The sequence below is a fragment of the Saccopteryx bilineata genome, chromosome 4, assembly GCF_036850765.1.
Source record: "Saccopteryx bilineata isolate mSacBil1 chromosome 4, mSacBil1_pri_phased_curated, whole genome shotgun sequence".
Classification (NCBI taxonomy): Eukaryota; Metazoa; Chordata; class Mammalia; order Chiroptera; family Emballonuridae; genus Saccopteryx; species Saccopteryx bilineata.
The window spans coordinates 272,145,621-272,170,317 of NC_089493.1; the positions used below are offsets into that span (position 1 = coordinate 272,145,621).

General features: G+C 43.4%; 2 protein-coding genes across 4 annotated transcripts in view; one reads left to right on the top strand and one right to left on the bottom strand.

The window, feature by feature from the left end:
* LOC136334441 (S-adenosyl-L-methionine-dependent tRNA 4-demethylwyosine synthase TYW1) overlaps window positions 1–15,940 on the bottom strand; it is a 201,698-nt gene extending 185,758 nt beyond the window's left edge. For 2 of the 3 annotated variants that reach the window (XM_066274638.1, XM_066274640.1), the window contains exons 1-6: window positions 15,773–15,940; window positions 14,452–14,579; window positions 12,884–13,036; window positions 4,214–4,315; window positions 2,519–2,713; window positions 357–644 (exon numbers count right to left, since the gene is read on the bottom strand). In XM_066274638.1, the coding sequence (XP_066130735.1) occupies window positions 357–644; window positions 2,519–2,713; window positions 4,214–4,315; window positions 12,884–13,036; window positions 14,452–14,579; window positions 15,773–15,776 (870 nt within the window). In that variant the 5' untranslated portion in view covers window positions 15,777–15,940. The remainder of the gene's footprint in view (window positions 1–356; window positions 645–2,518; window positions 2,714–4,213; window positions 4,316–12,883; window positions 13,037–14,451; window positions 14,580–15,772) is intronic. The other variant, XM_066274639.1, reaches the window with a different exon arrangement.
* An 844-nt stretch (window positions 15,941–16,784) lies between these two features.
* SBDS (SBDS ribosome maturation factor) lies at window positions 16,785–23,526 on the top strand. Its single transcript, XM_066274641.1, has 5 exons — window positions 16,785–17,129; window positions 17,787–17,916; window positions 18,781–18,981; window positions 20,970–21,134; window positions 22,771–23,526. The coding sequence occupies exons 1-5, from the start codon at window positions 17,002–17,004 to the stop codon at window positions 22,897–22,899; spliced, it is 753 nt and encodes a 250-aa protein (XP_066130738.1). The 5' UTR covers window positions 16,785–17,001; the 3' UTR covers window positions 22,900–23,526.
* Window positions 23,527–24,697: the final 1,171 nt, after the last annotated feature.

Consider the following 24,697-nt stretch of genomic DNA (forward strand, 5'->3'; position numbering starts at 1 on the left):
GGGCAGAGTGACTAATAGTCACTAAACAAGAGAGGGAAGGAGGAGAACTATGTGGCTTGGTGATAAAAGAGCTCAGGCCGGACAAAGGTAACTTCCCTGGGCCTGTTTCCTAACCTGCAAATTGTGGCAGAATCTATATATTAGACTCTAGCCAATTAACGATTAAAGAAGAGATACAGAAAAGCGCCCCGCACACATGGCTTACCTCCTAAGACCACACTCTAAAACACCCCCGCGAGAGGTTCGGGTCTTCCATCTAACCAGAAGCCAGCTAGGTTTTTCCTCAAGGCAGAGGAAAGGTTCAGCGTCTAGGAACCCAGCAGGAAAGCAGGGACATGGGCACACAGGCTACACACCTCAGCATCTCTCTCATGCAGTCGGTCCTGAGTATGCGACCCTGGCTCCGCATCCTCTGAGCCATGCCGATTAGAGTCACATCTGCCTTTCTTGCAGTTGCCCTCACAGGATTTCTTCTGTCCTTTCCGAAGCATCTGGAGCCGGGAAAGGAACCTGGTCTTCCAGGCGCGGAAGTCGGCTTCAATGCTGCCCTGTTTGCTTTTAACCACATTGCAGTCGCCCTCCCCTCGAGTCATCACACGGTGAGCACCCAGCATCCAGAGCCACTTATCAACATTCTTGCCAACCTGCAAGAAGAACAGATGAGCTAAAAACACAATCTAAATCCGAGGTTGGCGGACTGCTCCGCAAACCCTGGCGCACCGGTGACCCCGCTGCTGCTGGGAGGAGGGAACGGCTCTCAGCCCAAAGCGCTGGCGGCCCTCCAGGCCCAGCCACAACCCATGGGGCTGCAGTTGATATACCAGGATTAGATTCTGCAAAAGGTTTGTTTTCTTTTTTTTTAAACAAAGGGAAAGACAATCCTTTTTCTTACTGAAGGGTTAATAATGCCTTAAAAAGAATTTGAAAACCACTATTCTAAATAATCTCAGAATAAAGTAACTCATTAGCAAAACAAATTTGTTCCAAAATGTAACAAAGCCTATGGGGCCAAAGCCCATTTAATAACAAAGTGCATGTGGAGTCCATTCATAAACTCAGAAATTTACTTTACAGGTATTGATTGACTTACGACCTATGCAACTTAGGACCATTCAACTTGACTTTACGACCACAATCGCTAGCCACAACTGCTCTGCGTCTGGCAGCGCAAGCGTTGCCCAGCTGGGCTTACGATAATGCTGGCCAATAAAATGTTTCGTACATGTTTATATATTTTGATATGTTTTGCAATTGGGAAAATGTTTCCTATGGTATTTTTTACACCTGTATTTTATATTTTTGTATGCACCTGTATTTTGTAATTTTGTATGTTTTGCAAAAATTAAACCAGTTGTACTGGTAATGCAGTGTTTTACTTAAACTTGACGAATGTAAAAATAAGAAACAAAATGGTGTAGAGATGATACAAATGGCATAAAATGAACAAAGAAAATTGTGATATATAACAATAATGAAAGAAAATTATGATAAAATATGACTTAAAGATTTTTATAACATCATTTCACAGTACTGTACATATAGCCTACTCAACTTACGACCAAATCGTGTTACAATCAGTCTGTCGGAACCCATCATGGTCGTAAGTCGAACACTAGCTGTACTGCATATGAAGCAATGAAGCTGAGGGACGGGTTATCAATAAGTGCAGTTAGAGTCAAAACCCTTAACAGACTTCCCGAGTGGCAAGGCACTAAACAAAATATTTACATATCTGAATTGTACCATTTCTTGTCTAATTCCATTGAAAATGTGGGAGAAAATATTCATCTTGATGTACCCACTGAAGGAGAACAAGCTTAAAGAAAGATCTTCAATTTTACCTTCACTCACATTCTACCACAGACAGATGCCAGGCTGGGCCCCCATCTGGGAAAGGAACACACACAGAAGTCCTAGTAATGTTTTAGAACCACTAAGGAGCTGAGCAGGCTCCACATTGTTATTTTTTAAAGTAGAGAGAACAGAATGTAAAAGAAAAGGAGCCAAGTTCATTTCATTTAGAAAGAAAAAGAAATCCAGGAAAACAAAACAATTAATGTTTTATTACATAAAGGGCAGTGAATGTTTTTCCTTGATTGCCCTTTAAAAATTAATATTTAAAAGACAATGAGTTCAACTGCATTAATAGTTTGGGCGATAAAGGTTATTCAACAACAGCTGAGAAAGATCCAAGAATCAGTGATATTCCATCCACAAGGTTCTGCCTGGGGATAGAAGGCTAAACTCAAAGCCTATAAATCCAGGCCTCCAAGACACTAGAGAAGAGGGGGCATATTCATTTATATTATCCAAAAAAATTTACTGAGAGCCTACTATACACCAAGATTGGGTATAGAGGAGTAGCAATTCTCAGATATAAAGAATACCACAGTAAGTTTATTATTAAGTACCCAAGTCTAGGGATTATTTCACATACATATATATGTGTATGTGCTAATTTTTTTTTAATTAAGAGAATTTATCCCTATAATTCAACATATATCTACTTTGTACTTACCTTGTTGAAGTGGCTCGCATAGGCAGAATTTCCCAGGCCAAACACCACGTATCTCATACCCTTCAGGTAAGTTTTGCCAAATCGAAAATCATTGGATGCTTCCTCCAACCATTTGCAGAACCACTCCGCACTCTCAGTTGGTCGACCATCAGTATATGTAGCAACCAGGAAGGCACAAATATTTTTACTAGTAACCTAACCAAGACAGAAATTATTTCAGAAGCATATTCAAGAAGAAAACCCTTTTTGAAATCCTGATGCTCCTATCATACTAATTTCTAAGGACAAAGGATGCTTTCATAAACATTAATGTTCTTCAAAGGCGAAAGGAAACACAGCAAGGACAGCTCGCACAGGGGGGAAAGCCCAACTCCATGGCAAAATACCTCCTGGTGCCCTCACCATCTATCCACTCCACCCGATTTCTCAGCCTACCACTTCCTGTCATCGCCAATGTGTCACACTGGAAACACAGTGCAAGCTAGTCAAGAAACAGTACAGAAAGATCTCTAAAAAATTAGCTGAAAAATTAAAACGATAAAACTTTTTAAACACTAAGTAACAACTTGGCACCCTCATCTACATGGGGAAACAAAATACATCTTCAGTCTGCTAGTCACAATATTTCATCTGCTCTACTGTATCTTTTAACAATGCCAAGTACTGAGGTAAGTTCTAAGTAATCCCTTACTAATTACTAAGTGTCAAAATTTGCTAGTAATTTTTCACAAATAATTTAGAGCAGATTCAAGCTCACTCATTTGTACTCCAGTGTTTTCCTGGGGGGGGGGGGAATAGACAATTATAGTTAGAAGTTTATACATTAAGAAGAAGCTGGCGAACTATAGCCTACAGGCTCAATCCAGCTTACTACCTGTTTTTGTCAATAAAGTTTTATTGGAACACAGCCACACTTACTTGTTTACATATTGTCTGTTTTGTACCTCAAAGGCAGCACCAAGCTGCATGGCCCATAAAGTTGAAGATATTTACTATCTGGCTCTTTACTGAAAAAGTGTGTCCATCCAACTCCAGCTGCTTCAGAATCACCTGGGGCACTTCTGAAAACACAGCCCCACATCCAGACTTTGGGTCAGTGGGGCTGGGGTCGGACCTCAGAATCTGCATTTCTAACAAGTCCCCAGGAGATGCTGAGACCGCTAGTTCCAGGGCTACCCTTTGAGAACAACTACTATAAAACAGACTTTCCTAACTGGGTAGGATAAGAGGAGAGGGAGGACATTTCTCAGATGAAGAAATTAAACTTTCATAGACATTAGTAACGTAGGAAGGTCACACAACTATTAGAAGATTTCTCTAACTCTAAAACCCACACTTCTTCTGCTACCCCAGTGGCTCCTGACCTCTCTGTAGGCATACACATGGTTCACATGCACGGCACGCTGCCATCAATAACAATCTTCCTTACTTATGATATCCAAAATAGGAGGCATTGGGAACTTCAAACCACCCAGCTTTCCCACCGTTACCCCCGCCCCACGAGAGTCTAACACACCAGAAGGACAGGCTCCCACCACTTAGAATCAGGGTACCACACCACACATTCAATACCTCCGACTGAACTGGAAGCTCTTAGCATAAAAACTAAATGCATTCTGAAGATTCTGTTTACCCCAGAACACAGGTCAATTCCATTTGAGTTTTGATTAAAGAAAAAATAATACAATTACCAACCTCTTCTACTAGATTATCATCTGGATCATATTCTTTCAAATTAATAATTGCCACAGGCAGACCTAGGGAGGTAACAGCTTCAGCAAGAATTGTTGCAAATTCCTGTTAGGAAAAAAATTACAGTATTCAATAATCTGAATAAGCAAATACTGTCTTCATTTACCCCTGTCGGCAAGAGAATGAGGCATTTCTCATGAAAAACTTTCCCATTGACTGATATTTGTCATCAAAAACACATATACTATTCTTACTCTTAATATTTTCACAAGCATCTTTATAGAGATCAATCATTCAATCACATTTTTCTCTAAGTATATATGGGACTAAATGTAAACTGGCTTTTTGACATTCCAGCAGCTCCTTGGACCCAGTAGAATAAACACACAGACATACAAAAACATACCGAAGAGGGAAGAGAATAGAAAATATAAGAAATGTTAACATATATTTGGAAGAGAGAAAGCCAATGGGCAGGCTGACAGACAGGAGGAAGTCCCAGGGGACAGTTCATGTGCCTGACAGAACCCCAAAGAGGCTCTCGGCTCAGGGTCAGCCAGCACAGCAGAAACGGGGAACTGTGGAGCAAAGAAGGGCCACCAGCAGATAATCGATGTACGGGAGGGGCAGGAGTGCCCAGAGCCCAAGCAACATTTACCCTCTATCCCCAGGCAACGCACCTCCAGATCTCATAGGAAACGAACCAAATGTGTGGGGAAAACTACAATTTCTAGCCAGATGTTGGCACTGCAGAAAAAGCACCCCTCTCTTTTGCTCCACTAAGCCTGCCAAGCAGGTATTCACCTACTGGGTATCTACTATGAAAGTATCAGTTCTGGGCACTATTCACAAAAATGAATAAGGCACATGTAGTTAGTCCCTGCCCTCGAGGAGTGTAACATTGTGATGAACAAAGAGAAAATACACTTAGAAATTAGAAAATTCAGTCTATCAGATGGTAAGTAGTGCTGTACAGGAAACTAAATCAGGATAGGGGAAGGATCCAGTATTGAAGGCACAGGGAAGAGTTGTTATTTTACTAGAAAGGGTCAGGACGGGGGGGGGGGGGGGGGGGGGGGGGGGGGGGGGGAGTGTATAATCAAGAATAAACATTTGGTCTTTGTCTCCAGATCCTGGACTCCTCAAACCCCTGGAACTTACTGACTTTGATATGCTAATGAATGACTCATTACGGCCCTAAGTAGCTTCTGGATTGGGGTGGTTGCCAGAAAACCAACCAGGTGATTAGAACGTTCAGCACCCTTTCTGCCTGTGGGCTCAATCATCAATGGCCAATGATTTAATCAATCATGCCTACATAACAAAACCTCTAAAAACCCTAACGGGTTGGTGAACACATTCCTATGTGCTCAGATACTCATATCCACCCCATACTGTGCCCTAGATATGTCTTCCATTTGTCTGTTTTCTGAGTTGTAGCCTTTATAATAAACCAGTAAATAAAAGTAAAGCAATTTCCTGAGCTCTGTGACTCACTCTAGGCCTAGGGAATGATCAAACCTAAGGAGACTATGGGAAGCCCTCAAATTTACAACTGATCCGTCAGAAATGCAGGTGGCCCCTGGGACTTGTGACTGGCATCTGAAGTGGGAACAGTCTTGTGGACTGAACCCTTAAGCCTGTGGAGTCTGATAACTCTGGGTGGTCAGTGTCAGAATCAGTGAACTGGGGTGGGAAGCAACAAATATTTGGTGTCAGAAAACACTGCAGCAGGCCTCAAAGACAAAGATCTGGCCAAACCTGGAAGGCAAGGAAAGCACAGACTACAAGGCTATCCCCACCAGAGTGAACGTGTGAGTGAAAAGGCCTAAGGAGGGAACAAACTTGGCAAGCAGGTTAGTAGATCAGAGAAGTGGGGACCAAGCACACGAGGTAAGAGAGAGAATAAAGAAGCAGAGTGAGGGTCTACTGGCCACTGCGAGGATTTGGCATTTACTCTAAGTCAACAAGGGAGTCACTGCTGGGTCTTAGGCTGAGAAGAATACTTCGCTTGTTTTCAGAGTCCCTGTGGTTGCTGAGCTGAGAATGCACTGAAGTCAGGGGAAAGGCTGAGCAGTGCTGAGTGAAGACCAACGGTGAGATGAGGGCTGTAATGCAGACAAAACACAGGGCGTGGACCAGGGAGTAGCAGTGAGGGTGGCGAGAGGCGACTGGGCGTGGACCAGGGAGTAGCAGTGAGGGTGGCGAGAGGCGACTGGGCGTGGACCAGGGAGTAGCAGTGAGGGTGGCGAGAAGCGACTACAGTCCGGGTCTATTTGAAAGTAGAACAAACAGTATTTGCTGACAGACTGGATATGGGTAGTAAGGAGAAGTCAAAGGGTTTTTCTAAACTAGACAACTGGAAGAATGAAGTTGCATTTTCTAAAATGAAGATTATAAATTGATCAGGTTTAAGCAGAAAATCAGAGTTCAGTTTTAGCATATTAATTTTGAGACATCTATTAGACATCCACATGAAGATCCAAGACAGGCAACTGAATGTGAGAGTCCGGAGCTGAGAAATGGTTCAGATTAGAAACACTTAGAGCCCACCATCTAATACAGGGGTGGGCAAACTAAGGCTTGCAGGCCAAACACGGTCCTCTATTTGCTTTTATAAGTAAAGGTTACTGGAACATGGTCATGCCCATTTATTTACTTATTGTCTATGGCCACTTCCACACTGTGTCAGCAGTGGTGAGCAATTGTGCCAAAGACCATATGGCTCACAAAACCTGAAAAATATACATAAAATAAAACATCTAGCCCTTTACAGTAAAACTTTGCAAAGTTCTAGCTAATAGACTTTGAAGCTCTAGATAACAAGACCCTTAGAGAGTAAAGTGAGTACAAACAGATAAAGACAATCTCAAGGCCTGTGACCTGAGATACGCCTAGCCTTAGAGCTCAAGAAGGTGGGGAGAGCCCTGGCCGGTTGGCTCAGCGGTAGAGTGTCGGCCAGCGTGTGGAAGTCCAGGGTTCAATTCCCGGCCAGGGCACACAGGAGAAGTGTCCATCTGCTTCTCTACCCCTCCTCCTCTCCTTTCTCTGTATCTCTCTCTTCCCCTCCCGCAGCCAAGGCTCCACTGGAGCAAAGTTGGCCCGGGCGCTCCATGGCCTCCACCTCAGGTGCTAGAATGCCTCGGGTTGCAACAGAGCAACACCCCAGATGGGCAGAGCATCGCCCCCTGATGGGAATACTGGGTGGATCCCGGTCAGGCACATGCAGAAGTCTGTCTGCCTGCCTTCCATCGCTTCTCACTTTAGAAAAATATATTTTAAAAAAAGAGGAAGATGGGGAGAAATCGGCAAATTATAATGAGGAAGACTAGCCTCAACAAAGTAGGAAGAAAACCCAGCGAATGATATCCTCAAAGGTGAATGAATAAAGTATTTCAAGAAAAAAGGAGTGGTCATACAGCTAATAGGTCACATAAGATGAAGACTGAGAATTAGCAAAATGGAAGTCACCGGGAGCATGTCGGGGCATGCAAGCCTGACTGAAGTGGTTCAAGAAAACCAGGAGGAGAGAAATTGGAGATCGTAAACACTAACAACACTTCAAGGAGTTTTATTTTTTTTAAAAAAGGAGGTGGTAGTTAGAGGGAGATGTGGGGATCAATAGGTCACATGGCATGTTCTGACTCATCCTGCACAGAGCATCCAGTGAGAATTTACAATTACAGAAAACAAACCCGTTCACACAAGTAACAGAGAAAATCCACGCTAGCTACCCTATCATTCCGTCCTAAATACAGACAGAAAACCATGGCTCACCAAGAACATGATGAAAACAAGCATCAGGAAAGAGAAATATCAGCGGCAGAATCCATTAAAATATACTGTTAAGCCTGACCAGGTGGTGGCGCAGTGGATAGAGCGTCAGACTGGGATGCTGAAGACCCAGGTTCGAGACCCTGAGGTTGCCAGTTTGAGCGCAGACTCATCTGGCTTGAGCAAAAAGCTCGCCAGCTTGGATCCAAGGTCGCTGGCTCGAGCAAGGGGTTATTCGGTCTGCTGAAGGCCCACGGTCAAGGCACATATGAGAAAGCAATCAATGAGCAACTAAGGTGTCGCAATGCACAACGAAAAACTGATTGATGCTTCTCATCTCTCCGTTCCTGTCTGTCTGTCCCTGTCTATCCCTCACTCTGACTCTCTCTCTGTCTCTGTAAAAAAATTAAAAAATAAAATAAAATATACTGTTAAATTATGAACAAAATTTTATAAAAGTTGAGCACAATTTTGTAATTAAATAGCTGACATAAAACATTTTTAAAAATTGGAATTACATGAAATGATGTGCCCTTCTGTGTCATGAGCTCTTATGACCGCTTAGGTAACAGGTAAGAGTTCCTGCAATTTCCCTGATCGTCTGGAAGGCTGAGCTGGGTTCTATCTTGAGCTAGAAGGTACAGGACTAGTTAAGGAAGCCTGGCAGGCAACGAAAAGACGAGTTTGGGCACAGCTGGGCTGGGATGGGAATACCGATGGGGAATCCAACCATACACTCGTTCTCAGTTCAGGAACCTGATTTGCTGAAGTCTACCCACATGTCCCCTCTACTGTTCTCAGGGTCCCATTTCTTCCAAATCAACACCCTAAATTTTCTATGAGAGTGTGTGTAACTGCAGCCTGCAGGATCAAACATACAGTTATGTTTTCAGTTGTATCGTTCTTATGGCAACAGGATATTAAAGAACTTTTTTCTGGCAGTCAAAAAAAAAATTGGAATTACCCTGATTTATCAATGTCACCCCATTAAAATTATTTTTAAAAATAAAAATTGGAATTAAAACCTGACCAGACAGTGGCACAGTGGATAGAGCGTCAGACTGGGACACAGAGGACCCAGGTTTGAAACCCTGAGGTAACTGGCTTAAGCACAGGCTCATCTGGTTTGAGCAGAGCACAGGGTCGCTGGCTTATGCATGGGATCATAGACATGACCCCATGGTAGCTGGCTTGAGTCCAAAGGTTGCTGGCTTGAAGCACAAGGTCACTGGCTTGAGCAACAGGTCACTGGCTCAGTTGGAGCCTCCCAGTCAAGGCACATATGAGAAAGCAATCAATGAACAACTAAGGTATTGCAACAAAGAATTGATGCTTCTTATCTCTCTCCCTTCCTGTCTGTCCATCCCTATCTGTTCCTCTCTCTCTCTCACTAAAAAAAAAAAAAAAAAAAAAAAAATTGGAATTAAAATCCAAGAACCCAGAATGAAAAAGGAAAAGTTACAAAAAAGTATGAGAAAATAAGTTTGAGCCAGGAGACCCTCAGACCATCCAAAAACCTCAACATGCTAACAGCAGTTAGAACTACAAAAATGGAAGAGAAAAAATATTTACCCAAGATGGCCCTGGCCAGTTGGCTCAGTGGTAGAGCGTTGGCCCAGCATGTGGATGTTCTGAGTTCAATTCCTGGTCAGGGCACACAGAAGAAGGGCCCATCTGCTTTTCCACCCCTCCCTCTTGTTTCTCTCTCTTTCTTTCTTCCCCTCTGGCAGCCATGGCTCAATTGGAGTGAGTTGGCCCCGGCACTGAGGATGGCTCCATGGTCTCCCCCTCAGGCGTTAAGAAGAGCTCCACTGGTTGGCTCAGTGGTAGAGTGTCAGCCCAGCACATGGAAGTCCTGGGTTTGATTCCTGGTCAGAGCACACAGGAGGAGCGCCCATCTGCTTCTCCACTCTTCCCCCTCTCCTTCTTCTCTGTCTCTCTCTTCCCCTCCTACAGCCAAGGCTCCATTGGAGCAAAGTTGGGCCGGACGCTGAGGATGGCTCTGTGGCCTCTGCCCCAGGAACTAGAATGGCTCTGGTCGCAGCAGAGCAACGCCCCAGATGGGTAGAGCATCGCCCCCTGGTGAGCATGCCGGGTGGATCCCGGTCGGGTGCATGCGGGAGTCTGTCTCTCTGCTTCCCTGCTTCTCACTTCAGAAAAATACAAAAAAAAGAAAAAAAGAAAGAAGAGCTCCGGTTGCTGAGCGACGGAGCAACACCCCAGATGGGTAGAGCATCACCATCTAGTTGGCTTCCTGGTGGATCCCGATCGGGGAACATGTGGGAGTCTGTCTGCCCTCCCTCCTCTCAATGAATAAAAAATAAAAATAAATAAATAAAAAAATTTATCCAAGAAATATTAGCAGGAGAAATGCAAACAAATCTGCAAAACAGAATAGTCCAAGAGTCCAGCACAATGGCTGAAAAAGGACCCAACCTAGACAATCATCTCATAAAAGTCCCCAACATCAAGAACAAAGATTTTATTCCAAACACCTCCAGAATAAAAAAAAAGAAAAAAAAGCAATTCATCTACAAAGGAATGAAGGTAGTTAGCCTTCTCATCAGCAGTACTGCCTGCTGGAATACAATGAAGTGACGTCTTCAAAGTTGTAAGACCAAGTTTTTTGTCCTAGTCTTCTATATGCAGCCAAAGATGAACCAATCAAATGTAAAAGCAAAAGAAAGAAAATTCAGGTGGCATAGCTTTAAGGAGAACCGCCCAACCCAAACCAACTATGATGTGGGCAACAGTGTTAACTGAGATTTGAGGGATGTTTGTGTTAACTGACTAATAAAAGAAATCAGTAACTTTTATCTAAAAATTAATAAATCTAGAAACATAATACAAGAAGGTTAAAGAAATAACCATCATAGGAACTAAAATAGAAATAGTTAAGAGAAATCCCCTGGAGAGTAATTTTTATAATGAACCCTCCAAATACCTGGATTTGTTCTCCATCTGCAAGGATTAATTTGATACTAAAAAATTTTAAACACTCATAAAAGAGGTTATGAATATCTTTTTAGAGTATCATAAAAGGATTTTGTTTTGATTGCTCAGATGCCTTTTTTCCATTTCTCTGTTTACCAACTCTGTTGTTTAAAGCTGAACTTAATAATCAGTGACCTTTCACTCTGATGTGGAACAAAATCTTGTACCCACACTGGAATACTGAAAAATTAAAAGTATTATTTTACAAAATACCCACAAGAGGGCAGTAGAACCCTCTTTTGTACAGTACATAGACACTGAATTTTTTAAAATTCATTTTCATGTCAGAATCATTTCCTAGAAAGCACAAAATAGCTGTGACTTTCACAACAATGAAGCAGGCAGCATGCAGATACAACTAAAGAATGGAAAACAACTTTCAGCTATATATCTGCAGCGTATGCACTTTAAACAGTACTCAATATCTATCATTAATATACTTTTGACACTATTAGAAATCAAAATAGCCTGAACAGGCGGTGGTGCAGTGGATAGAGCATCAGACTGGAATGTGGAGGACCCAGGTTCAAGACCCCGAGATCGCCAGCTTGAGTAGGAGCTGATCTGATTTAAGCAAGGTTCACCAGCTTGAGCCCAAGGTCACTGGCTCGAGCAAGGGGTCACTCACTCTGCTGTAGCCACCCCCAACCCCGGTCAAGGCACATATGAGAAATCAATCAATGAACAATTAAGGAACCGCAACGAAGAATTGATGTTTCTCATCTCTCTCCCTTCTTGTCTGTCTGTCCCTATCTGTCCCTCTCTCTGACTCTCTGTATCTCCCACAAGAAAAAAAAATCAGCCTGACCAGGCAGTGGCGCAGTGAATAGAGCATCGTACTGGGATGCAGAGGAACCAGGTTCGAGACCCCAAGGTTGCCAGCTCGAGTGCGGGCTTATCTGGTTTGAGCAAAGCTCACCAGCTTGGACCCAAGGTCGCTGGCTCGAGCAAGGAGTCACTCAGTCTGCTAAAGGCCCTCAGTCAAGGCACATATGAGAAAGCAATCAATGAACAACTAAGGTGTCACAATGAGAAATTGATGATTGATGCTTCTCATCTCTCTCCTATCCTGTCTGTCCCTATCTATCTGACTCTCTGGGTCCCTGTAAAAAAAAAAAAAAATCAAAATACATCTCATTAAATAGATGTGTGAAGTTGTGAAATTCAGGTACAAACTGGACACTATTGCCGCCATTTTCTTTTCACTATCTCCTCCTTCTATATCAACAAGCATCAATAATGAACTTGCAACTGTCTCCACTCTGAGACAGAAGTTTCACAACAAAAATACCTCATGACAGTGACTGCCAGACACCACCAATCTGATGGAACTGGGCACATGAGATCAAACCGACCTACCATCCCACAAAGAAAAAAATGGATGCTGGAAAAGAGAGAAAGGAAGATGAAAGAAGACTGGAAGACCAATTCAGTTCACTGCTAAAAACTGAATTTCCTGATCTTTCTTAAAAGATCAGGAAATCCAAGGAAAATTGTCATAAAAAGTTCTTACCGGCCCTGGCCGGTTGGCTCAGCAGTAGAGCGTTGGCCTGGCGTGCGAGAGTTCCAGGTTTGATTCCCGGCTAGGGCACACAGGAGAAGCACCCATCTGCTTCTCCACCTCTCCCCCTCTCCTTCCTCTCTGTCTCTCTCTTCCCCTCCCGCAGCCAAGGCTCCATTGGAGCAAAGTTGGCCCAGGTACTGAGGATGGCTCTGTGGCATCTGCCTCAGGCACTAGAATGGCCCTGGTTGCAACAGAGCAACACCCCAGATGGGCAGAGCATTGCCCTCTGGTGAGCATGCCAGGTGGATCCCGGTCGGGTGCATGCGGGAGTCTGTCTGACTGCCTCCCCATTTCCAACTTCAGAAAAATACCAAAAAAATAAAAAAATAAAAAGTTCTTACCTTTGCTGTACCAGTCTGGGAACCATAGAAAATCTTCACTCCAGACACAAAGATGTCCTTCTTTTGAGGAGAGATATAACCATTTGTCATCAAATCCCGAGTTGTTTTTGGAACTGATTTCCCTTGTGAGTTCTTGTCCTTGAAGATAAACAACTGCACAAAATCATCAAGTTTGAATCTTTTCCCAACTTCAGTGGGAATAAAAATTGGCACAGATACTGACTTATTCTATTATTCTCTTAATCTTTCTTAATACTAACCCCTTGGTATATTAGGTGTTAAAAGGCAGGACTGATATTTCTCGAGACCATAATGATTCCCATTATAGTATTAGATGAAAGTATTATTCAAAGATAAAACTATACATACTTTCATTTATAATGCATTTTAGTGGGATAAAAGTAGAAACTTATTTTCTGACCTTTTATTAGTGGAAAGAAAAGATACTACTACCCCTTAAAGCTGCAAAACAGATTTGATCACTCACAAAAGTTTAATTTTTCATTTCAAAATCTTCCTGTATATTACGAATGAGACGTCCACAACTCATCAAAGAAAAGATAAATACAACTATACAACTTAGTCCATAACACCTTACCCTGTAAAAACTGAGAATAAACTTTTTTAGGCATTAAAAAAAAGTGTCTGGCCCTGGCTAGTTGGCTCAGCAGTACAGCATCGGCCTGGTGTTTGTAAGTCCCAGGTTCAATATCCAGCCAGGGCACACAGGAGAAGCACCCATCTGCTTCTCTACCCTTCCCCTCTCCTTCCTCTCTGTCTCTCTCTTCCCCTCCCACAGCCAAGGCTCCACTAGAACAAAAGTTGGCCCGGGCACTGAGGATGGCTCCATGGCCTCTGCCTCAGGTGCCTGAATGGCTTCAGTTGCAACATAACAACACCCCAGATGGGTCGAGCATCGCCCCCTGGTAGGCTTGTCAAGTGGATCCCAGTAGGGCACATGTGGGAGTCTGTCTTTCTGCCTCCCTGCTTCTCACTTTAGAAAAATACAAAAAAAAAAAAGTGTCTGGAGACTAACCATAAACGTGACTTAAAGTTCCTTCTAGGTTTTCTGCATTTTTCTGAATGCCTTAGATCTGCCCTCTAAATTCTCTGTAAAATCTGATGGTTTAGGCCCTGGCCGGTTGGCTCAGCGGTAGAGCATCAGCCTGGCATGCGAGGGACCCGGGTTCGATTCCCGGCCAGGGCACATAGGAGAAGCGCCCATTTGCTTCTCCACCCCCCCCCCTCCTTCCTCTCTGTCTCTCTCTTCCCCTCCCGCAGCCAAGGCTCCATTGGAGCAAGGATGGCCCAGGCGCTGGGGTTGGCTCCTTGGCCTCTGCCCCAGGCACTAAAGTGGCTCTGGTCGCAGCAGAGCGACACCCCGGAGGGGCAGAGCATCGCCCCCTGGTGGGAAGAGCATAGCCCCTGGTGGGCGTGCCGGGTGGATCCCGGTCGGGCGCATGCAGGAGTCTGTCTGACTGTCTCTCCCCGTTTCCGGCTTCAGAAAAATACAAAAAAAAAAAAATCTGATGGTTTAATACCCTCCTTTAAAAACTAACTCCACTTACCTGCTTCCTGATGACAATCTGGAAACAAATCCAAAGGCTAATACCAAAGGCAAAGCCCAAATATATGTAAAACCTGTTTATCCATAATGATATTAAAGATGAGAAGTCCCATGTATCCAAAGAAGAATCTAAATTTAAAATGATACATATGTGTAATTTTAGTTAAAATTACATATATAAAGGTATCTACCCTTATTTTAAGACTAAAAATAAAACACCTCCATATTCAACAAGGCTAAGAAATCTATAAGAAATCCACTCTAATAAAAATAATACGAGGCCCTGGCCGGTTTGCTCAGTGGTAGAGCATCAGCCTGGCGTGCAGGAGTCCCGAGTTCGATTCCCGGCCAGGGCACACAGGAGAGGCGCCCATATGCTTCTCTACCCCTCCCCCTCTCCTCCCTCTCTGTCTCTCTCTTCCCCTCCTGCAGCCAAGGCTCCATTGGAGCAAAGTTGGCCCGGGAGCTAAGGATGGCTCTGTGGCCTCTGTCTCAGGCGCTAGAATGGCTCTGGCTGCAGCAGAGCGACGCCCCAGATGGGCAGAGCATCGCCCCCTGGTGGGCATGCCGGGTGGATCCCGGTCGGGCGCATGCGGGAGTCTGTCTGACTGCCTCCCTGTTTCCAGCTTCAGAAAAATACAAAATAATAATAATAATAATAATAATACATGATGTGGTAACATGATATAATTATAAGAATACTAGCTCAAACATATATATGTGTACATATATTACATATGTGACCTTTATTTAAATATATAGCATTTGGAAAAGAAGAGTCAGAACACTTTATGTGCAATTATGAGTTAATTTCTTTTCCTACGCTTGCTCCATAAGAAAAGCTTTAAGCTTTTCCTGATACTAAAACTATTTTTTTTTTATGATTTTATTCTTTAAAGACCATAGCTACTTTGTAAAGGGTTCTTAAATAACTGAACTCACGCCCAATTTTTTAAACGTAGATATGTATGGACCTGGCCTCAAATGTTAAACCTGGGGTCAATCTCAAAAGGCAAGTTCTCAAATGTGGGGGTCGGAGGTGCTGCTTCACCCTGGAAAAGTCCTCCATACACGTGGGGGGACGGCGGGCTGTCAGTTTTCTCTGCCCTTTACTTGAGGTTAGAAGCAAAAAGCAGAAGCCAAGTCAAAAGCAGGGATCAATACCCCCTTGCCCCATCGGTACCCGTGCTGACAAGTGAAATAATCTCCGATGGCTCCGGGGAACACAACTCCGCCGGGACAGGGTCTCAGAAAAAAAAAAAACAACAAAACGGTTTCTCCCCTCCCGCTTCTCGACTGCTATCCACCAGGGGGGTCCTTACCCATTCTCCTCAGAGCCCGGGCTCTGCGGCCGGACAGGAGACTGGGAGTGCGGACCTGGTAAACCTGCGGCTAGTCTGGGTGCCGGGAAGCTGTCAGAACTACCTCCCAGCATTAGCCATAAAACCTGAGACCGCCGAGCTGGAGGCAGCCATGCCACTCGCAGCCGCGTCGGGATTGGCTCAGTGAGGGAAGGGGCGGGCCCAGGAGGTGCACCGACTAGAGCTCCGGGCGAGGAAGCCGGAGCTTTGCTGGTCCTGCTCGGATTGGCTCTGAGGGGGAAAGGCCGGGCCCAACGAGAAGTCCAGTCCAGAGCCCTGGGCGGTCCGGGGGGGCCGTCTCGCTTCCTCCGGAATTAAAACCGAGGGAGAAATCTGTCGGACAAAACACGGCCCTAACAGTAGTGGCACGGGAGGAGGGGAAGTGGGAAAAGGGCGGGGGGTGCGAGGGGACGCTAAAAGAGACTAAGGAAGTCATCAACCAAAGGCGATCTGTAGACCGGTTTGGATCTGTGTTGGAACACACCAACATAAAAGAGCATTATGTAGGGGAATTTTGATTATGGATTGGCTATTAGGTGATACGAAGAATTATGGTTAATCCTCCTGGGTGTATTTTCGGATAGATGTATTTAAAGCTAAACCTTAGGATGATTTGCTTTAAAATACTCCAAAGAAGTTTGAGGGAGAAAAAATAAAACAAGAATGGCAAAGTGTTGATAATTATTGAAACGGGTCGATGGGTACATGGACGTTCATTACACTTTCCTCTGTTTTACATGTTAAAATTTTTCCAAAATGAAAAGGCCCTGACCTCTGCGGAACTGTGAGGCACGGATGCTGTGTTCCCACCCGGTCTGCAAATGTCAGCTTCAACAACCAATCAGAACTCTAGTTCATTGGCGAAATAAAATGACCTCCGGAAGAGTGTCTCTTTTCCGGCACTGAACGATGTCGTAAGAACCACAATGCGCAGGCGTCATTGCTCAGTTTTTCCTGGTTCGGTGCTTCCCCCACCCCACCCCGGCCTAACCTGACGCCTGCGCAATAAGTGAGCCGACTGGGTTGTGGCGGCCGGCTCCGCCGGGTTACTGGCGAGGCTGCGCGCTCCACCGGCGATACGGTGCCGCGCGCGGCCCGGTCGTTACAGCGAGGTGTCAGGGGCTCTCAGGCTGGTGGCGTAAGTTAAGTCTGCGGCGGTTCCTACGACCCAAGGTCTGTGAGCAGCCACGATGTCGATCTTCACCCCCACCAACCAGATCCGCCTAACAAATGTGGCCGTGGTACGCATGAAACGCGCCGGGAAGCGTTTCGAAATCGCCTGCTATAAAAACAAAGTCGTCGGCTGGCGGAGCGGCGTGTGAGTGACCCTCTCCCTCGGGGCCCTGGGCGGAGCTGGTAGCGTCGGAGGCCGCCTGCCGCATGATCGCAGGAACGGGCCAAGCGGGTGTCTGCTCCCGGAAGGAAATGGAAAACTTGTCCCTGCCGTGAGCGTGAGAAGTCTCAGTTCTTCTCGAGCGTAGAGCCGAAACCAAGCGTTCCCTTTCTGTTTGGTGTTGGGCTTGGGTTGTTAGTTTGGAGTTTGGTTTTGCTTTGATGCTGTCGCAAAGGCTACAGTCAAACACCCTTAATTATATGGTCCTTTTGCCAGAATAATGATAAAGGCAAAGAGTGTAGTCTTACAAATTACAAATATTAGTACATCTGAAGTCGGAGGTCTTAGCCCAGTGCCACCGAAGTGCGTATTGTCTTCACTGCTGCCATCTAGGGGCCGGTATTCAGTGGCCGCACCCACACCCGCCAGCGTTCTTGTGTCCCACGACGTTTTCCTCCGTTGAGTAAGTGCGGATACAAATGCGGTTCTGAGTTTTGAAAAATTTTTCCTCCACAGTGAAGGTCTTTTAGGATTATTTGTTGTTCCTCACTATTTATATTGTTGCCATCTCGTATTTAAATGTAAATGAATATCCAAGTTTCAAGTGTATTCACCTAGAACTTTCTCTCCTGTCCTCACAAGGGAAAAGGACCTTGACGAAGTGCTACAGACCCACTCAGTGTTTGTCAATGTTTCTAAAGGCCAGGTTGCAAAGAAGGAAGATCTCATCAGTGCATTTGGAACAGATGATCAAACTGAAATCTGTAAGCAGGTGGGTTTTAACAGCTGCTGCATAACTGACCCTAATAACCATCTGTAGTGTTAAGTACTTAGAGCTATGTTAAACTTTTAAGTATTATTTGGAGTGAACAGTTACCACACAAAAATGTGACCTGCACAGTACCACTTTCAGTAATTCATAATATGGACTTTTTAAAAATTGTATAGCCTGACTTGTGGTGGCGCAGTGGATAAAGCGTTGACCTGGAAATGCTGAGGTCGCCGGTTCGAAACCCTGGGCTTGCCTGGTCAAGGTACATATGGGAGTTGATGCTTCCAGCTCCTCCCCCCTTCTCTCTCTCTCTCGTCTTTCCCTCTCCTCTCTAAAATGAATAAATAAAAATAAAAAAAAATTTAAAAATTGAAGTATAGTTGACATACATTATTTATATATTAGCTTCAGGTATACAGCATTAATGATCCAACATTTATATATCTTATAACGTAATCACTACAGTAACTCTAGTAACCATCTGTCTCCGTACATAGTTAAGACATGGATAATTTTTGCCAAAACCTTTATAAATTATTTTACTAAATTGCTTTATTTTGCTCATTTATATATTTTTAATGTAATAATACCAGAAAATAGAGTTTCTTTTCAAGTAATTCATCATTTAGACCCTTTGCTAAGGTTGGCTTTTCTCCATCAAATCCTAAATAGGTGTTATTTTGGAGCACAAGATAATCCAGTGCATTCTTTACGCGAAGCTCAACTTATTGCCTACATTTCAGTAGCTAGAGAGGATGAAATTTAATTTTCTCCTTAGTTATCCTTACAGGTTAGTCAACAAATACTATGTAACAGAGATACTGTTTTCTTAAATATGTTGTGATTTTTTTTTCTTTTTTTCAGATTTTGACTAAAGGGGAGGTTCAAGTATCAGATAAAGAACGGCACACACAGCTGGAGCAGATGTTTAGGGACATTGCCACTATTGTAGCTGACAAATGTGTGAACCCTGAAACAAAGAGACCGTACACTGTTATCCTTATTGAGAGAGCGATGAAGGACATCCACTATTCAGTCAAAACCAACAAGAGTACGAAACAGCAGGTTAGTGATTTTTGATGTCAAAAAGTATCCATGAAATCCCGTTTTCTCTGAGGAAATCATTAGTTGGCCTTAACAAAATGATGCTGCTTGAAAGCAAATGGATAGGTGTGGGGGATGGGGGAAGGATGTGTATTATAGAGAGGAGAAATGGAGTTTCTTTAACTAATTTAACTAATTTCTTTAAAATTAAATTTTTTTTCCTTTTTTTATTTCTATTTTTTTAACAGAGACAGAGATAGAGTCAGAGAGAGGGATAGACAGGGACAGACAGAAACGAAGAGATGGGAAGCATCAATCATTAGTTTTTCGTAGCGCGTTGTGACACCTTAGTTGTTCATTGATTGCTTTCTCATATGTGCCTTGACCGCGAGCCTTCAGCAGACCGAGTAACCCCTTGCTCGAGCCAGCAACCTTGGGTCCAAGCTGGCGAGCTTTTGCTCAAACCAGATGAGCCCGCGCTCAAGCTGGCGACCTCAGGGTCTTGAACCTGGGTCCTCGGCATCCCAGTCCGATGCTCTATCCACTGCACCACCGCCTGGTCAGGCAAAAAAAATTTTAATTTTTTTAACTAAACACAAATATACATGGGACTTACATCTTCCTATCCAAATTAAACTTTAAAAGCTAAACCTTGAATTGTTAGCCCTGGCCAGATAGGTCAGTTGGTTAGAGCATCATCTGGAAGTACAGAGGTTGCCAGTTCAATCCACAGTGAGGGCACACACAGGAACAGTTTGATGTTCCTCTCTCTCTTTCTCTCTTCCTCCCTTTCTTCCTCTTCCTCTCTCTCTAAAATCAATAAAAAACAAAGTCAATTATCTGTATAAAAAAAACTTTGAATTTTAAAGTCATTGTAATTCCATTTTTTAGATTTTTTTTTAAAAAACATACAATTCACATATAAAAGTCACTCTTTTAAAGTGTACAGCTCATTGGTATAGTCCCCTGGTCGGCGAACCACATGTGGCTCTTTGGCCCCTTGAGTGTGGCTCTTCCACAAAATACCACATGCGGGCGCTACCTCGATAAGGAATGTACCTACCTATATAGTTTAAGTTTAAAAAATTTGGCTCTCAAAAGAAATTTCAATCGTACTGTTGATATTTGGCTCTGTTGACTAATGAGTTTGCCGACCACTGGTATAATTAGAAAGTTTCACAACCTTTTCTACCACCTAATTTGAGAACATTTGCATCACCCCAGAAAGACACCCTGGACCGATTAGTAGTCACTCCTCGGTACTCCCTCTCACAAGCCCTTGGCAACCTCCGTCTCTGGATTTGTCTATTCGGGACATTTCACATGAATGGAATCATACAGTATGTGACCTTTTCAGGGTTCATCCTTGTTGTATCATTTATCAGTACTTTGTTCTTGCTACTTATATTTTTCTTGCAGACATACTGTTTTTATGACTGAATAATATCCCATTGTATGGAAATTTATTCACTCATCAGTTAGTGGACATTTGGGTTGTTTCCACTTTTTAGCTATTGTGGACAATGCAATGAAATTCATTACAGGTTTTCTGTGGACAGGTATCCTCATTTCTCTATACCTAGGAATGAAATTGCTAGGCCATATGGTAACTATGTAACCTTTTGAGAAACTGCCAGTCATACTCCAAGACACCTGTACCATTTTGCATTCCCACAGTGCACAAGGGGACTGATTTCTCCATGTCCTTAACAATACTTGTAATCTGCCTTTTTGATTATGGCCATCTTGGGGTTAACATTCTGCTTTGCTAATATCTTTCCCATTCTGGGGGTTGTCTTTTTGCTTTCTTCACTATTTTTTGAAGCACTAAAATTTTTTGTCTTAAGTTCTGATTTATCTACGTTTTTTTCTATTTCCTTAGGCCTGTGTCATGGTTAAGAAACCATTGCCTAGTCCAGCTAGATAGAAACAGCTTTGTTTTGAACATCTTACAAAATAAGGCAGCAGAAGCAGCAAAATGGCAAACATTTTCAATTCTATCTTGACAGGCTTTGGAAGTGATAAAGCAGTTAAAGGAGAAAATGAAGATAGAACGTGCTCACATGAGACTCCGGTTCATTCTTCCAGTGAACGAAGGGAAAAAGCTGAAAGAAAAGCTCAAGCCACTGATCAAGGTTGTAGAAAGTGAGGACTTCAGTCAACAATTAGAAATTGTAAGATTTTTCTTATTTCTTTGCCTCCATGTTACCAAAGTAGTTTATCCTATTGTCATAAATGTGTAACAAGCATTTAGAAGGTGTGAACCAGGGATCCCCAAACTGCGGGCCGCATGCGGCCCCAAGGCCATTTATCCGGCCCCCCGCCACACTTCTGGAAGGGACACCATCATCTCATTAGCCAAAAGCAGGCCCGTAGTTCCCATTGAAATACTGGTCAGTTTGTTGATTTAAATGTACTTGTTCTTTATTTTAAATATTGTATTTGTTCCCGTTTTGTTTTTTTACTTTAAAATAAGATATATGCAGTGTGCATAGGGATTTGTTCAGTTTTTTTTTATAGTCCGGCCCTCCAACAGTCTGAGGGACAGTGAACTGGACCACTGTGTAAAAAGTTTGGGAGCCCCTGGGAACAATAAAACATTTCCAGAACCACTTTACCTAGAATTAGGTAAAAAAATGTTAAGGTCTAAGTAGAACCAAATTGTGTAGTTAAGCACACTTAGGATTTTTGTTTGTTTTCTAGTTATTTATAATAAAATCATGCTGGTTATGTAACAAGGCATTAACCTCCTTGTTTAAAGACTTACCCAGGCCCTGGCCGGTTGGCTCAGCGGTAGAGCGTCGGCCTAGCGTGCGGAGGACCCGGGTTCGATTCCCGGCCAGGGCACACAGGAGAAGCGCCCATTTGCTTCTCCACCCCTCCGCCGCGCTTTCCTCTCTGTCTCTCTCTTCCCCTCCCACAGCCAAGGCTCCATTGGAGCAGAGATGGCCCAGGCGCTGGGCATGGCTCTGTGGCCTCTGCCTCAGGCGCTGGAGTGGCTCTGGTCGCAATATGGCGACGCCCAGGATGGGCAGAGCATCGCCCCCTGGGGGGCAGAGCACCGCCCCTGGTGGGCGTGCCGGGTGGATCCCGGTCGGGCGCATGCGGGAGTCTGTCTGACTGTCTCCCTGTTTCCAGCTTCAGAAAAATGAAAAAATAAATAAATAAATAAATAAAATAAAGACTTACCCAGATTTTAGATGAGAAAATATATTTTACAGTGAGTCTCACCTTATGAAGAAGTAAAAGATTAAAAGCCGATTTACCACAGAACATTTTAAAGAAGCAGCAAAAACATCGTGTCTTTGAGTCTTTGCCCCATAGCTTCAGACATAGCTTTCTGAAAATTTATGTCCCTAGGCTTTGCGGCAGCTTTAGAGATAAAGGGGCTCTAGAAGAATGTTGAACATTCCGCTTTAGATGTGGAGCAACACATCTGACACTCTTTGAACTTCTAAAATCCTTTCAAAAGTTCATGCATGGTTTCTACATAGACCTTCTTTCCTGCATACTTGAATAAAAAGAGGTAAGTTTACTGAACAGTTTTCTAGGCCAACTCCTTCATCTCACAGCTGAGAACTCTGGAGGGATAAGTCTTTAAACAAGAAAGTTGCTGTCTTGTCACAGGGGCCTCCATGCAGACCTGGGCACGGGCTGGACTACAGTTCATTGTCTTCTGTGCTGCACTGTGGAACTGTAGGAGTAGAGTACGTGGAAAGTACTGTGTGCTTGTCTTAGAGGAAGTTGAAGCTTTGTATTCTATTGTATTGCTCCCTTTCATGTGGTAAAGCACTGTGTTAAATGTTTCAGGTGTGTCTGATTGACCCAGGCTGCTTCAGAGAAATCGATGAGTTAATAAAAAAGGAGACAAAAGGCAAGGGTTCTTTGGAAGTGCTCAATTTGAAAGATGTGGAAGAAGGAGATGAGAAATTTGAATGACATTCATCAGTCTCTTCAGCTTTGAAACACTAAAACACTGTCGTTTCCCACAATGCTGTTTTCTTTCTGTGGTCTGCCAAATACTTGCTCAAACTAGTTTATGTTTTCCGTCTTTGTGTTAAACAAAAATGACTTTGCTAAGTATTATAATGTGGGATTAATTCAGTTTTATTTATAAATTGGGGTTTCAGGTAAAAATGAAAAATTGAAGATACAAAGTCCAGATTAGCAGTTTGCTATCTCTGAGGTTATTTGAGGCAGCTCCTGTGGATAAAAAGTTAAGTTTGTGCATTATAACAAGATTAATTTTGGAAGTATATGTCTATATAACAAAAAGGGAGTATTTGCAGCAAAAGAAAACAAGGTCTAATTTCTACTTAATGAAATGTGTGAATAGGGTAACTATATTGTGGCCTAAAATAAAGCTTGGATGATGACATCCTGATTATCTGAAAAATAGATATGATTACTGTGCAAGACTTAATTTTCATTAAACATGTTGACATAACCTAGATTATTCTTGGGGGAAAATAGTCACTTATTTCTAATTCTTAAAGTTTATAATATATTGTTAATATATCTGAAATTATGAAATTAATAAAACCACTCTTTATTTTTATTAAACTATGGCTTGTGTTTCTGGACAGCTTCCTTTCTCCTTTTTCCCCCCTCTGTCTCTTATCCAGTAGGGTTGGGGAGTTGTTAGCAGGATGAAACAAGTCAGTCTGAGCAGTGCTTAGAACAGGACCGATTCTGATAAACCTGATACATCTTAGTTGATGTTTGAGATGTAACTACACTTACTTTAGTATTAACACTTAAATGGGAAATGTGCCAGTTTTTTTAAAATCTGCTTGTCCTCAAAAGAGATATTCTAGAATATAAATTCATATTTCACTCAAAATAAACATACCGATTTATTTTGTAGACATAATTTTTAACTGAAAGAGTTCTTGACTTAACAAGTACTGAAAGCACATGGAATTCACTGCTAATCCAAGTTCCCAGATATGTCCCATTTTAAAATAACTTCAATTGAAATTAAGAAGTCAAATTTTTTTCTTGTGTCAAAAAAATACTCGTTTAATAACAAAGGAACATACTTTCTGTTAATATTGAAATTAAACTACTGTTTTGATATAATCCTTAAGATTGCTTTAAGTTTTTCTCATTCTCATTATTCATCTCTAAAAAGCTGGAATGTCAAGAAATGTCAGATGTAGGTCACATCTGAGTCACGCTTCTGACCTATAAAAAATGTTTACCTTATAATAGTCATTCTCAACAGTAGTTGAAAATTTTGGTTGGCGATCACCTTTCCAATGGGGGGATCATCAATTCCCACATGAGCCTTGGCCAGGCAAGCCGAGAGTTTTTGTTTTTTGTTTTTCTCTTTATTTTTCTGAAACGGGGGGGGGGGGGGGGGGGGTCAGACAGACTCCCGTATGTGCCTGACCAGGATCCACCCGGCACGCCCACCAGGGGCGAAGCTCTGCCCACCAGGGGGCTTCGCTCTGCCAAGACCAGAGCCACTCTAGCGCCCGGGGCAGAGGCCAAGGAGCCATCCCCAGCGCCCGGGCCATCCCTGCTCCAATGGAGCCCTGGCTGCGGGATGGGAAGAGAGAGACAGAGAGGAAGGAGGGGGGGTGGAGAAGCAAATAGGCGCTTCTCCTATGTGCCCTGGCTGGGAATCGAACCCGGGTCCCCCGCACGCCAGGCCGACACTCCACCGCTGAGCCAACCGGCCAGGGCCGCTAGCTGCGGGTTTTAAACTGGCGACCTCAGCATTCTAGGTTGC